Raw genomic sequence first — 14,121 nt, 5'->3', positions numbered from 1 at the left:
AACGGGTCTCTATTTAAGGATACAGCAGGGAGAGAGGATGTGTAGATGTTGGCCGTGTGACCTTGGGCAAGGCGTTTGCCCTCCTTGGGACTCAGCTTGCTTGTCTGTAATTGGGACCGTCTCCCCACCTCACGGGCTGCTGTGGGAATGCAAGCGTATGATGCGTGCTACACAGTCAGCACAAGGTTCCCGTGACCCTGCCTCCCTGTGTGACAGGACCTGGGCCCAGCAACCGGGGTTCTGTGCTGGCAGAGGATGCCCATCCCAGAGAGGAGCCTTCTAGGCCGACTCACACACATAGCAGGCTCAGAGTCCAGAGCCCACCAGGAGATCTGTTGTTCAGGGCACCATGCTATACACTGTAGCCATATGGATCTTTCAGAGCTTCAGTTTCTTAGGAGTACAGCTCAGGCCGTGGTGCTCAATCCCTGAGATGGGACATGGGGAGGGTATAGGTGGTGACCTGCTCAGAGCTCTCAATGAGGAGCATGCCCCACAGGGAGCAGCCCTCCTGGGTAGGATCTCATGGGGAGCATGCCCCATAGGGAGCAGCCCTCCTGGGGAGGGTCTCATGGGAAGCATCTCATGGGGAGCATGTCCCACAGGGAGCAGCTCTCATGGGGAGGATCTTATGGGGAGCATGCCCCACAGGGAGCAGCCCTCCTGGGGAGCATCTCATGGGGAGCATGTCCCACAGGGAGCAGCCCTCCGGGAGGATCTCATGGGGAGCATCTCATGGGGAGCATGCCCCACAGGGAGCAGCCTTCCTGGGGAGGATCTAATGGAGAGCATCTCATGGGGAGCATGTCCCACAGAGAGCAGCCCTCCTGGGGAGGATCCCATGGGGAGCATCTCATGGGGAGCATGTCCCACAGGGAGTAGCTCTCCTGGGGAGGATCTCATGGGGAGGATCTAATGGAGAGCATCTCATGGGGAGCATGCCCCACAGGGAGCAGCCCTCCTGGGGAGGATCTAATGGAGAGCATCTCATGGGGAGCATATCCCACAGAGAGCAGCCCTCCTGGGGAGGATCTCATGGGGAGCATCTCATGGGGAGCACGTCCCACAGGGAGTAGCTCTCCTGGGGAGGATCTCATGGGGAGCATCTCATGGGGAGCATGCCCCACAGGGAGCAGCCCTCCTGGGGAGGATCTCATGGGGAGCATGCCCCCAGGGAGCGGCCCTCCTGGGGAGGATCTCATGGGGAGCATGCCCCACAGGGAGCAGCCCTCCTGGGGAGGATCTCATGGGGGGTGCCCTCAGCCCAGTCCCTTGCAGGATGGACCTTGGAGAGTGAGGCCCTGATGCGAGAGTTGAGCACTTGGCTCCTGATCTGCACCTGCTTCGGCACTTGGGTCGGCTTGGGAGACTCCGTCCAAGGAGAAGGAGGAGGTGAGGGCTGGGCAGTAGTGTCTTGTGAGGTGGGTTGGTGGAGAGCTTGGGGGGCAGGGCTGTCATCTGTCTCACTCCACAGGGAAGGGTTTGGCTGGAACCGTGCTGGGGCCTGTTCTCCAGGGACCAGCCTGGACTTCATTCCCACCCATGCCTCATGGGTCAGAGCCCATCAGCTCCCAGCCCTGCCCTTGATGCCTTCTGCTGGGATCATTCTTGGGGGACTGCCCTGTCAGAGTGTCAGCTGCAGGTCCTAATCCTGCCCTGAAGCAGCCACTGTGGGCTCCACACCCTCACTGTTCCCAGGGCTCGGGGCTGGATCTTTCACCTGCCTCAGCAACAACATCTTAAGGATTGACTGCCACTGGTCTGCCCCAGAGCTGGGTCAGGGCCCCAGTCCCTGGCTTCTCTTCACCAGGTAAGGTTGGAGGGCCAGGCTTCAGGAGGACCATGAGGGTGGGAGCCCCACGGGAGCAGCAGCAAGGGCCGGGCTGGTGCGGTGGCCCCTTGGTGCCGACTTACACCCTTTCCAGCAACCACGCGCTGGGCAGCGAGCATAGATGTGTCTTCCGGGCCGGTGAGTGCACCGTGGTGCTGCCACCCGAGGAGGTGCTCGTGCCTTCCGACAACTTCACCATCACTTTCCACCGTTACGTCTCTGGGAGGGAGCAGGTCAGCCTGGTGGACCCACAGTACCTGCCCCGGAGACATGGTGAGGCCTGGTCTGGGTGCCTTGACGGGAACATCCTGGCTTCATGGGGATTGGGGGGCAAGGTCCCATTGCCCTTAACCTCCACGGCCCGGTGAAAGTTCTGTGTCCCGACTAAGAGAGACCCCAGGGCTGGGAGCAGCCTGGGCCCCTGGGAGGGGAGGGCCCACTGCTGGCTGGAGAGATGGGGTTGAAATGCACTTTAGTCACAGCAGGAAGGACTCCAGTAAGACACTGGGGAGCATTTCCAGCAGGAGCTTATGAAGGAAGAGACAGGCAAGATTTGAAAATCACCCTGTCTGGCTGCAGGGGCTCTTGTCCCACCCGGGGCCTCACTGGGAGACAGAGACCTGCCCGCTAGTGAGGCCCCCGGCACCCTTCAGACCCCGCAGTCCTGGGCATGCTGACAGCCACAGCCACATGTCCCCTCACTCTGTTTCAGTGAAGTTGGACCCTCCCTCTGACTTACGGAGCAACGTCAGCTCTGACTACTGTGTCCTGACCTGGAGCGTCAGTCCTGCCTTAGAGCCCCTGACCTCCCTCCTCAGCTACGAGCTGGCCTTCAAGAAGCAGGAAGAGGCCTGGGAGGTAGAGCTGGCTGGCTACTCCAGGGGCCTCCCTCCTGGGAGCGGCAGCTCGGGGCCACCCGCCCCCCGCACTTAGGAGGGCGTCAACTTGGACTAATGAGGAGGGGGGTGATCAGAGCTAGGAGCGTGACTGCACACGTGTGTTTGTATGTGAGGTGAGTGTGCATAGGCTGTGCCTATGTATAGGGGTGGGAGTGTAGTGAGCCTGTTCGTGCACGTGCGTCAGTATGCACGGGGGTCGGGAGTGTGTGTGCCTACGGGCCTGCGTGGCGTGCATGGGTGCATGTGCCCACGTGCCTGGGCGCGGTCGTGTGTACGTGTGCCTGTGTGTTCTTGAGGGCCGATGGCCCTGTCCCACCCTCCGCACCTGCTAACTGTCCTCTACCCCACAGCAGGCCCGGCACAGGGCTCACATTGCCGGGGTGACCTGGCTCACCCTCGAAGGTGCCGAGCTGGACCCCGGTTCCAGCTATGAGGCCCGCCTGCGGGTCCAGATGGCCACCCCGGAGGATGAAACGGTGGAGGAGCAGTGCTATGCGGGCCAGTGGAGCGAATGGAGCCAGCCTGTGTGCTTCCCCTCTCCCCAGAGCCCTGCCCGAGGTGGGGGTCTCCCTCCCAGAGGGCCTCTGCTCCCTCGTGCGTCATAGTGTCCCCCCTTCCACCCTCCCAGAGCCCCCTCCCTGAGGCGGTCCTGCCCTGGATGACCACTCTCCCCTGGAGATCTGAGATTTTTAAGGAGGAAACAAACACCTGCCAAGCGTTGGGCTTCTTGGAACCTGTAGCTACTGTCTGTCCCTGGGAGTGAGTGTGGCCCAGGGTGGCACACCGGGCCTCTGCTTCCGTCTCTGGAGCCTGGACATGGTCTCACCTTCCTCGGGAGGGCTGGGCTGACCCTTGTGACCTGCTAGGGAGGGTGACTGGCCCTGATGACCTTGCAGATGGAGGAGGTGAGGCCCAGGGTTGGGTGATTCATGAGCAGGCATGACACAACTCCTGTGGCCTATGAGAAAATTTCCACTGTGGCCCAGAGCACTCCTATGGGGGCTTTGCCGTGTGGATTTGAAGGAACGTCCTGGGGCCAGGGAGGCTCACAAGCCTGGCCCTTCCTGCCCACAGGCCCCCTGTTCTCACTTCGGGGGCAACCCAACAGCAGTGCCCTTGTTGCTATACCCGTCTTTCTGCTGCTGACCAGCCTGACCTACCTCGTGTTCAAGCTTTCACCCAGGTCAGTAGCCAAGGTGTGCGTGTGCGTGTGTGTGAATGTGTTACTGTGTGCACGTGTGCGTGTGTGGTAGGTGGGGCATCTTGGGCCAAACCAGCCATCCCTCCCCTCCATCTGGTCCTGGACGGAGTGGGGGTTTTTAAGCCTCTGCCCTGGACCTGTGGAGAGTTCCCCACTTGTCAGGTGTGTTGGGGGCAGTAGGGCCCCAAAGAGGCTCAGAGGGACCCAGATTCACTGGGGCGAAGTCACCCAAGGTCCTCATCTCCTGCCTCTGGAGGTGCTCTGTGGTTTGCTGATTTTTAAACGCCTCCTATGAAAACATAGTCCTGTGCTCAGGACCCTGGTGAACGCCCCAGAGTACAAAACAGACCCAGGGCCCATTTGGAGTAAATCACTCATGTCAGGTTATAGGAGGGGGCCCGTAGGAGACCAACCAGGTGTGGACTGGCAGCAGAAAGGGTGAGAGGAAGTTGGCCTAAGGGAGCGGGGTGGGTGGTGGGTGGGGGTGGGGGTGGGGGTGGTGAGGGCCGAGGGTGGGGGTGTTGGGGGGGTGTGGGTGTTGGGGGGTGTGGGTGTTGATGCTGGCCAGATGTGACCTGGGAGCAGAGGAAAGCTCTTTAAGCATGGGAAATGGTGTGCGACAAGATCTGCTTTGTATTTTGAGGATAGAGTTTGGGGGTACAGGGAGATGGGGAGGACCCACCGGGAGGCCAGTGGTGGTGGCCAGGGGGCGGCAATTTGGCTGGAGAGGGCAGGAGAAGCAGAGAGGGAGCAAAGTGGAGGGAGCCACCAGGCCTTAGGAAGAGAAGCTGAGGGGGCAGATGAGCTAGGACCGGTGATCTGCGAGGTGGGGACCTGGAGGGGCCGCTTCCTCCCCTGGGAAGCTGGTGAGGCTGATTTGGACCTGTTGTATTGGAGGCCTGGGCTACCTCCTTGTGGGAGGGCCCGTGGCTCTGTTGCTCAGGGAGGAGTCAGGTGGGATGAGGACACAACAGTCACCCTGTGGCCTTAAACCCACCATCACTACTTACCCCGGAAAGGACGCGTGTCTTGGTGTAAGTCTGTTGTACGGGGTCATTAGCCTGGGAGGCCACAGGGGCACGTGTTGGGTTTTGCCCCAAGAACAGGTTTGGACCCAATGAGAGGCCAGAGAGGCATCAGCACGGATGAGGCAGGGCGGCGGGAAGGGGGTGAAGCTCCCACGGGGGCCTCACGCCTCCTGGAGCTGGGCCCCCGAGGACCCCTCCTTGGGCGTGCAGAGGCCTCCAGCTGTCCTCTCTTGGCCTCAGGGTGAAGAGAAGCTTCTACCGCAACGTGCCCTCTCCAGGGGCCTTCTTCCAGTCCCTCTACAGTGTGCACAATGGGGACTTCCAGGTGCGTGCACAGCCCACGGCAGGGGTTGGGGGAGGGGCTGGGGTCGCCCACGTGTCTGGCCTGCCCAGGATGTGGGCTTCGGGTGAGAGTTGGGGGCTAGTATGGGGCCTTTGTCAGTGCTTTGAGCTTTTTTGGTATACGTAGTGGGTTTAAATTTACACACTGTGTCTCAAATGCATCAGAACAATTAGCTTTATTCTCTCTTGCGGGTTTCTTTTTGTCTTGGGGTAGCAGCCCCTGGGAGGTACATGGTCCTGTTTTAGTGCAAACTACCGCCCGTCCCGGCTTCTCCTCTGAAGACGTCTGTGGGGAGGGCCTGGTGCTCGTGCTGTCCCTGGGGCCCTCAGTGGTCTGTGGGCTCCTGCTCTGGGGGTCACTGGGGAGTGCCTGGCCCCTCCTGGTCCCCACGGGTAGCATGCTGGCACACCCCCCATCTCCCCCTTTGTGGGACATCAGACCCCTGCCCTTCCCACTGGCCTGGTGGCCCCTGCCCCTTGGGTGGGAGGGGGCGGGGAGAAGCTCCCCCAAGTGGTCCCGGGTTCCCCACTGTGGGCAGAGGATGGGATGATATGCTTCCTGGGGTCCTTCCCCATCCCCCTGCCTCCCCCTTGTGTCTCTCAAAAGGGAGCCCAGAAAAAAAATTTAAAAAGGGAGCCCAGGTTTCAAGATTGTTGTCCAAAAGTATAACTCAAAGCTTAAAGCTGAGCATTTTGTCCTTGGTGGAGGCCACCTCCTTCTCCCAGACAGGGGCCGTCACTGTCAAGACCCCTGAGGTGATCGTCCTGGAATGTGTCATCTGGGCTGCATGCAGTTGGGTCCTGCCTCACCCCTGCTGACCACCATCTGGCTCCGCTGGGCTCCCCAAAAACCTCCTCTGTAGACCCATGTCACCTGCCAGGCTACTTAGACCCCTCAGGTGGTGGGCTGTAGCCACGGGTCGGCTCTCAGGGATCAGGGCAGACAGAGGGTGAGGTATGTGTGGTCCATTTGGTGGGGGTTCCTGGTCCCACCTAGGAAATACTTTCCTTTGGGAGGTGGGGGCCTCCTGTGGCTCCACGGAGGGATCCAGGTCTGCTGCCCTCAGCCCAAAGGTGCTGTTCCCACAGCGTCTCCCCGTGTGTGTGTTGGGGGGAAGGGGGGTCCAGGAGAGGGTGCCCAGCGTCTGTAGCTCGTGGGAGTGCCTGGAGCAGCAACCAGGGCTTTTCTCTGTCCTCAGCACCTGTCACCACCTGTACCCTGTGTCAGGCTGCTGTGAGCACCAGGCAGGGAGGTGGAGGATTGCTGAGGGTCCTGAAGGGACTCGGGGTCCCGGGCTGAGGGTGGGCGGGCACATGGCAGGCAAGATAGAATGTTCCAAGCATAGTTGTTGCTTGGACTCTGGGTGAGGACGTCAGGAGACCTTTCTGGAGGAGGAGGGGAGGCTGCTTCCAGGGAGAGTCCCAAACAGGCTGCCTGAGCCCTTCCCCCTCCCCCCCGCCCCACGCTCTCTGTTGTAGACCTGGATAGGGGCCCACAGAACCGGTCTGCTGCCGAGCCAGGACTGTGTCGGTTCCCCACGAGGAGTCTTGGAGCCTGGTGTCCAGGAGGTCATTGCGTGGCTGACCTACGACCCGGCGGATCCCTGGCAGTCAGTGGCCCTGGAGGAAGAGGAGGAGGGCCCTGGCGCCGGCCTCCCTGAGGCGGTGCTGCTAGCTGGGCATGTGGAACAGAGAGGGCAGCCTCCTGCCTACCTGCCACAGGAGGACTGGGCCCCCTCAATCCCCAGCAGGCCAGCTTCCCCACAGCCAGAGGGCAGCAGTGGCGGCTACTGGGCCCTGGGCTGCTCTGGGGACTGCCACCCCTCCACCTTCCCAGGAAACACCCAGAGCTCGGGGCCCAGCCCGGCCTCGGCCTGTGGCCTTTCCTGTGACCAGCAGAATCTGGACGCCTGGTGAGGAAGTAGTCCTGGGGGGGTCGGTCACAGCGAGAGGCAAGACCCCGCTGCATGCGTCCCGTGAGGACCGCAGGGCCTTTTCTTCGCTCCTACTGGGTTTGACCTGGAACCCCGACTTGGGCCAGCTGCATAAAGTCCATTTTGTGGAAAATGGACTAAAGTTTCTCTGAGAATGGAGCCCCTGCACAGACATCCTGTCTGGATGTCAGGCAGGGCAGACGACCCCTCCTCCCTCCCCTCCCCTCAGCAGCCTGCTACCCAGCCCCCACTCCGGGCCCACCACTTCCCTCCCTGCCCTCTGGCTCCATCAAGGCCCCTCTGAGCAGGGGGTGTTAGCCCCACACCTGTTCTGCCCTCACCCCCTTAAAGGGCCAGCTTGCTCCAGCAGACACAGATGAGGTGGTGCTATGACCTCTTTCCGTGCCCTCCTGAGGTACCTCTCCTACTGAGATGACAAGAACTGGCTGCTGGACGGGAGAGGGGCCCAGAGGAGGTGCAGGGGGATGGGCTCTGTCTGCTCTTGGGCTTTCTGGGGTGGGAGGTGCTGATGTTGGAAAGGGAGGATCAAATGGAGGCCGGTCCCTCTCTGGGTGCCCAGATAGAGAGGGCATCTCCCTGTGGGGCTCTGGTGACCCCTGCGGTCTGCACAGAAAAAAGCACCTGTGGCCCCAGGCTCCCCAGGCAAAGGCCCCCTCTGCGTCAGACAGGCATCCCCTCCCCTCTGCGTGCCTGTGGAGCCCCCGGGGTTTTGTGGGGAGCCTCAGCGGAGCCAGATGGTGGTCAGCAGGGGTGAGGCAGGACCCAGAATGTATTTTTAGCAGGTAGAGAACGGGAAGGGTGTAGACAGAAATGAGGTGCAGACATCTTCAGTTCTAACCGAGGATAAAAAAAAATAGCGTGAATCCACTTCCTGGGGCCGACCCCTGGGGAGCCCCGGGCTGGGGTATTATAGCAGCATCTGTGTGGCTCCTGTGGGTTCCCAGGGAACCTAGGCCACCCGCATGTGACAAGTGGCCCCCACAGCGGGGACGCCTCTTCTGTGTGGCCAGAGACGTTGTTCCTGTGAGTCACACATTTTCTGTCTGTGGCACCCAGAGACCTGGCTTTGGGCCGGAGCGTGAGCCTGCAGCCCCTTGGAGGTTGTGTGATGGTAGGTGAGCCATGCCTGCCCCTTCAGGACGAGCAATACCTCCTTGTGTTGCTGTGAGTTCACCTGAGCAAGTCACCTGCACACCTCCGTGCCCAGGAAATGCTAGCGTCCCCCTTTTGAGATGAGACGACCCTTGGACACCGTGTGCCGAGATCCAGTGTGCAGCAGAGCAAGGTTTGAAGACCTTGGAATGAGGAAGTTGCTGAGCCCTGGGCACTGAAGGGGTCAGAGAGCAGGTGACTGGGAACTGAAATCCTGATGTGGCTGGTGTTTCGAGGAGTTGGGGGCATGGCGAGGCTGGAGCTCAAGTGTCCAAAATGTGGCTGGCTGGACTGTGGAGGGCCTGGAAGGTCAGACTGAGGGCTGTGAGGGAAGGGAACTCTCCTGGGCAAGGGAGGATGTGCAATGGTTTCTCTTTCTTTCTTTTTTTTTTTTTTTAATATTTTTTTATTTTTAAGTAATCTCTACACCCAGTGTTGGGCTTGAACCCACAGCCCCAAGATCAAGAATCCCATGCTCCACTGATTGAGCCAGCCCCTCTTTGTTTTTCAATGTGGTGAAATCCACATAATTTAACCATAACTCTTGAAGTGTATAATTCAGTGACATTTAGTACGTGCATAATATGGTCCAACCGTCCTCACTCCCAAAGGAAATCCCCTTCCTATTAAGCAGTCACTCCCCACTGGGCTCTCCATGTGACCTATCCTATATAGCCCCTTGCCTACCTCCTTTCTCTGTGGATTCACCGCTTCTGAACATTTTGTATAAATGCAGTCATACATATGTGACCTTCTGCACAGCCTTCTCCCTCAGCGTAGTGTTTCTGAGGTTCACCCACTTTGCAGTATCGGCACCCCAATCCTTATTGTGGCTAAATGTTATTCCATTGTGTGGATGGACCACATTTAGTTTATTCACCCTTCTGTTGGACATTTGGGTTGTTTCCACTTTTTCTCTGTTGTGAGAAATGCTGCTGGGAATATTCATGTAAAAGTTTTTGTTTCAATACCTGTTTTCTATATTTTTGTGTATATTCCTAGGAGTGGAATTGCTAGATCATATGGTAACTCCATGTTTAGAATTTTTGAACTGCCAAACTGTTCTCCACAGTGACTTCAACATTTTCTATCAGTAATGTACTCGCATTCTAATTTCTCCACATCCTTACCAACTATTGTTAGTGTCCTTTTTTTTTTAAATTTGTTTTGTTTTTTAAGTTTCTTTCTTTAAGTAATCTCTACACCCAAAGTGGGGCTTGAACTCACGACCCTGAGATCAAGAGTCCCATGCCTGGGTGCCTCGGTGGCGCAGTCGGTTAAGTGTCTGATCTTGGTTTTGGTGCAGGTCATGATCTTGGGGTCGTGCGATCGAGCGCCATGTCAGACTCCGCACTTGTCGTGGTCTGCTTGGGATTCTCTCTCCCTCTCCTTCTGCCCCTCCCACTTGTTCTCTCTTTCTCTCTAAAATAAGTAAATACATTAAAAGAAAAAAAAAGAGTCGTGCTCTTCTGACTGGCCCCTTAAATCGCCATTCTGACTGGTATAAAGTGGTACCTTAGTGTGATTTTGACTTGCATTTCCCTGATGGTTGGTGATGTTGAGCATCTTTTCATGTGCTACTCCTGTATCTTCTTTGGAGACAAGCCTGTTCTTAATTGGGTTGCTTGTCCTTGTATTGTTGAGTTGTAAGAGCTCTTTATATATTCTGGATACTAAACTCATAGCAGATATTCCATTCCCAAATATTTTCTTAAATTCTGCATGTTACTTGGTGTCCTACATAATAGATCACTGCCTAACCCAACCCCAACAAACACATGAAAAGATCCTTAGACATCAGGGAAATGAAAATGAAGACCACAATGAGATGCCACTTCACACCCATGAAAATGGCTGCTCTCTAAAAAATGGAAGCTAGTTTTATTCACTTAAAAATGGTGAAAATGGGGCGCCTGGGTGGCTCAGATGGTTAAGCATCTGCCTTCGGCTCAGGTCATGATCCCAGGGTCTTGGGATCGAGCCCTGCATCGGAGCCTGCTTCTCCCTCTCCCTCTACTGTTTCTCCTGCTTGTGCTCTCTCGCTCTCTCTGTCAAATAAGTAAATAAAATCTTTTTAAAAACTGGTGAAAATGGTAAATTTTATGTTATGTATATTTTACCATAATTTTAAAAATAAAAATTAACGAAAAGAAAATTTAATGTTATGTGTATGTTCTCACTCCCTCAAAACAATCTCCCTAAGAACTGGTCCTGAAATAGTGACACATGTGATGGAGGAAGACCCTTGTCCCCTAGAGTGAGAAGGACTTTTCTCATGGACACTGCTACTTCAGACCAGACTTATGCACACACACCTAGCAGATCTCCCCCAGCAGAAGCGACCACTTCCCCCTGGCCCATCAGCACCTCCTTTCAGCACCCTATTCTCCTGGTCAACTCACCCCACAAACCACTCTCAATCACTGCTCTTTACCATCTCTATAATTTTTCCTTCCCAAATGTCATACACATGGGATCGTACAGCATGTAGTTTATTCAGATTGTCTTCTGTCACTAATATGCATGTGAGACTCATCCATGTCTTGGCGTGGCTCGTAGATCATTCCTTTCTGTTAATGAATAGTGTTCCATTGCACACATGCATGGATCTCACTTGGTTATTCACTCACCTGTTGAAGGAGATCCTGATTTGTTGGAAAGTATTTGGCCATTTTGAAGAGAGATGCTGTACATAACTGCAGGCTGGTTTTTGCTTGGATATATGTTTTTAGAGCAGTTGTCTAAATACCCAGGAATGTGATTATTGCCTTACATGGTGAGACCATGTGTAGTTTTGGAAAGAACTGCTAAAGTGTCTTCCCAAATGGCCGCAGCATTATACATTCCACCAGCAATGAATGCAAGTTCCTGTTGCTATCGCTGTTTGTTTTTCTGAAGATATTCTCTAGATATGCAGTGCTAGCTCATCGTTTTAATTTGCTTTTCCCTCATGACACATGATGTGGAGCATTATTCTGTATGCTTATTTGTCATCTGTATATCTTATTTGGTGAGGTGTGTGTTCAGATCTTTACCCATATTTAATTGGGTTGTTGGTCCTCTTTTTCACTCTTGGAGTTTGTTTGTATATTTTGCACTGAAGTCCTTTTTTTAGATGTGTTTTCCAAACATTTTCTCCCCATCTGTGGCTTTTCTTTAGTGGATCTTTCACAGAGTAGATAGTTTACATTGTACTAAAGTAAAACATCACCATTTTTTTTCTTTCATTGACTGGCTTTGGTGTTTTAAAACTCGTCACCAAACCCAAGGTCATCTTTGTTTTATTTTTTATTTTAGTTTTTCTTTTATTTTTACGTAGGCTTCATGCCCAGCGTGGAGCCCAGCGACGGGCTTGAACTCACAGCCCTGAGATCGAGACCTGAGCTGAGATCAAGAGTCGGACACTTAACCGACTGAGCTGCCCAAGCGCCCCTCCCGAGGTTACGTAGAGCTATAATTTTCACAGCTTTGCATTAAAAAAATGTATGTGTGTGGACCATTTGGAGTAAATTTTTGTGTAATTTTAAGGTCTGTGTTCACAGCCCTTTTTTCTCCCTGTGTTTTCTCATTGTTCTATCACCATTTGTGCAACAGACTTCCCTTTCATTATTGGGGTGCTTGTCCCTCTGACAAAGTAGGTGACTCTGTTGGCACAGCTCATTTTTGTTCATTTGTCCCTTCAGCATGACCACATTCTCTTCATTATTGCAACTTTATGCTGTCTTTGTTTTTTTTAAAGGATTTTTAAAATTTATTTTTGTGAGAGATTGAGAGAGAGCGAACGAGCATGAGCAGGGGGAGTGGGAGAGGGAGAAGCAGGCTTCCCGCGGAGCAGGGAGCCCGATGCCGGACTTGATCCCAGGACCCGGGGGTCATGACCCCAGCTGAAGGCAGACGCTTCACCGACGGAGCCACCCAGGTGCCCTATGCTATGTCTTTGGATCCACATATGAGGTCTTGAGTCTTATGTCGGCTAGTCTTGGTTTAGAAATAGTTTGTCGATATCTTTGATGGGAATTTGGTTGGGATTCCATTGAATCTGTAGAGCAAGTTCGAAAAAATTGCCAGCTTAACAATATTGAGTGCATTGCTCCTGAACAAGGAATATCTTTGCATTTATCTATGTTTTTTTCATAATTGAAGTATTTTTATTTTATGTACAGTGAATTGGCATTAAGTGGGTATCTTGGATATCTGCAGTTGAGGCAGGTATCCTGGATGACCCATTCAAGGAAGTTCACGTAATCCAACTTACTGAAGCCAGTGCCCTTGGCGAACCGACAGAAACAAGGGCAGCACCTATTGAGGCCGTATTTCCGGATCAGACGGCGTGGATTTGAGCAGAGGTGGAAGAAGGGAACCCTGGCCAAATTTCCTCGGATGGCTCCATGCTGCTGGTGCCCCATCCTGCTCTCTCGGATGCACCGAGGCACAAGGCACATTTATTTATGTGTTGTTTGATTTCCTTCATCTGTGTTTTAATGTTTTGAGAATATTTTTATGTATATTGTTAGATTTATACTCAAGAACCTTAATTTTCGTATGTAATTTTTTTTTTCATTTCACATCCCAATTTGTCCTATACATCATTGCTGATCACCTCAGTCGATCTAGGCTGCTATCAAAATATCACAGACCAGGCGCCTGGGTGGCTCAGTTGGTTGGGCAACTGCCTTCGGCTCGGGTCATGATCCTGGAGCCCCGGGATCGAGTCCCACGTCGGGCTCCCTGCTCGGTGGGGAGTCTGCTTCTCCCTCTGACCCTCCTCCCTCTCATGCTCTCTGTCTCTCATTCTCTCTCTCTCAAATAAATAAATAAAATCTTAAAAAAAAAAAAATATCACAGACCAGTGGCTCATAAACAATAGAAAGTGATTTCTCACCGTTCTGGAGGGTGCATGTCTGAGATGAGGGGGTTTCTGATGGCAGACTTCTTGTTCTATCCTCACTTGGAGGGAAGGCCCTGGCACCCTAACCTGTTCTAACACCATCACATTTTTTTTTTTAAAGATTTTATTTATTTGAGAGAGAATGAGACAGAGAGAGCATGAGAGGGGGGAAGGTCAGAGGGAGAAGCAGGCTCCCCGCCGAGCAGGGAGCCCGATGCGGGACTCGATCCCAGGACTCCAGGATCATGACCTGAGCCGAAGGCAGTCGCCCAACCAACTGAGCCACCCAGGCGCCCAACACCATCACGTTTTTCATGAGGATTCCAACACATGGATTTGGGGGACCACAAACTTTCACACCATAGTCCTGATATCAATTGACTTTTGTACATTTACCTTCTAGTTTGCTCTTTGTCATCTTTACATTTTCTTACCAAGGGACAGGAACAGTGGGCTCTATTTCAGTTGGAATTTCCAAATTATGACACTAGATACTCAGAACTCTAAATTTCAGAGATTCCCCAGACCTTTCCTGAGCGGGTGAACTGGCCACAGCTAAACTGTGAGTGGGTAGTGTCCGCAGCTTCCAGACAATTTGGGGTTGTGAGGACAAAGTAGAGAGATGGTCCTCGGGGCACAGGAGGGAGATCCATGGCAGGTTCCCCAGAGATGTGTCATCCGAGGCGAGCCCAGAACCCTGGGTGTCCTACTTTCTCACACGTTTATTTTTACTTTCTCCTGTAGCATTTCAGCAGGATGTATCTTACAGAATTGTCCCTTCATCAGGGCTTTGGCCTTCATAACCATGCCATACCATAGTACTTT

The 14,121-nt window shown here is 54.1% G+C and overlaps 1 protein-coding gene across 1 annotated transcript; it reads left to right on the top strand.

Moving 5' to 3' along the window:
• Nucleotides 1-322: 322 nt before the first annotated feature.
• On the top strand, nt 323-13,233 carry LOC123840628 (interleukin-9 receptor-like). The gene is made up of 8 exons (XM_064592179.1): nt 323-1,392; nt 1,699-1,810; nt 1,926-2,104; nt 2,544-2,689; nt 3,081-3,288; nt 3,805-3,913; nt 5,200-5,284; nt 6,781-13,233. Exons 1-8 carry the CDS (start codon nt 1,110-1,112, stop codon nt 7,216-7,218), a joined length of 1,560 nt encoding a protein of 519 aa, XP_064448249.1. The 5' UTR covers nt 323-1,109; the 3' UTR covers nt 7,219-13,233.
• Nucleotides 13,234-14,121: the final 888 nt, after the last annotated feature.

Source organism: Mirounga angustirostris, unplaced genomic scaffold (genome assembly GCF_029215605.1).
Source record: "Mirounga angustirostris isolate CCGP_5_RB_7025 unplaced genomic scaffold, mMirAng1.0.hap1 SCAF_5, whole genome shotgun sequence".
NCBI classification, from domain to species: domain Eukaryota; kingdom Metazoa; phylum Chordata; class Mammalia; order Carnivora; family Phocidae; genus Mirounga; species Mirounga angustirostris.
Note: the sequence above shows the minus strand (reverse complement) of the source record. Positions and strands in the feature narration are given on the sequence as shown.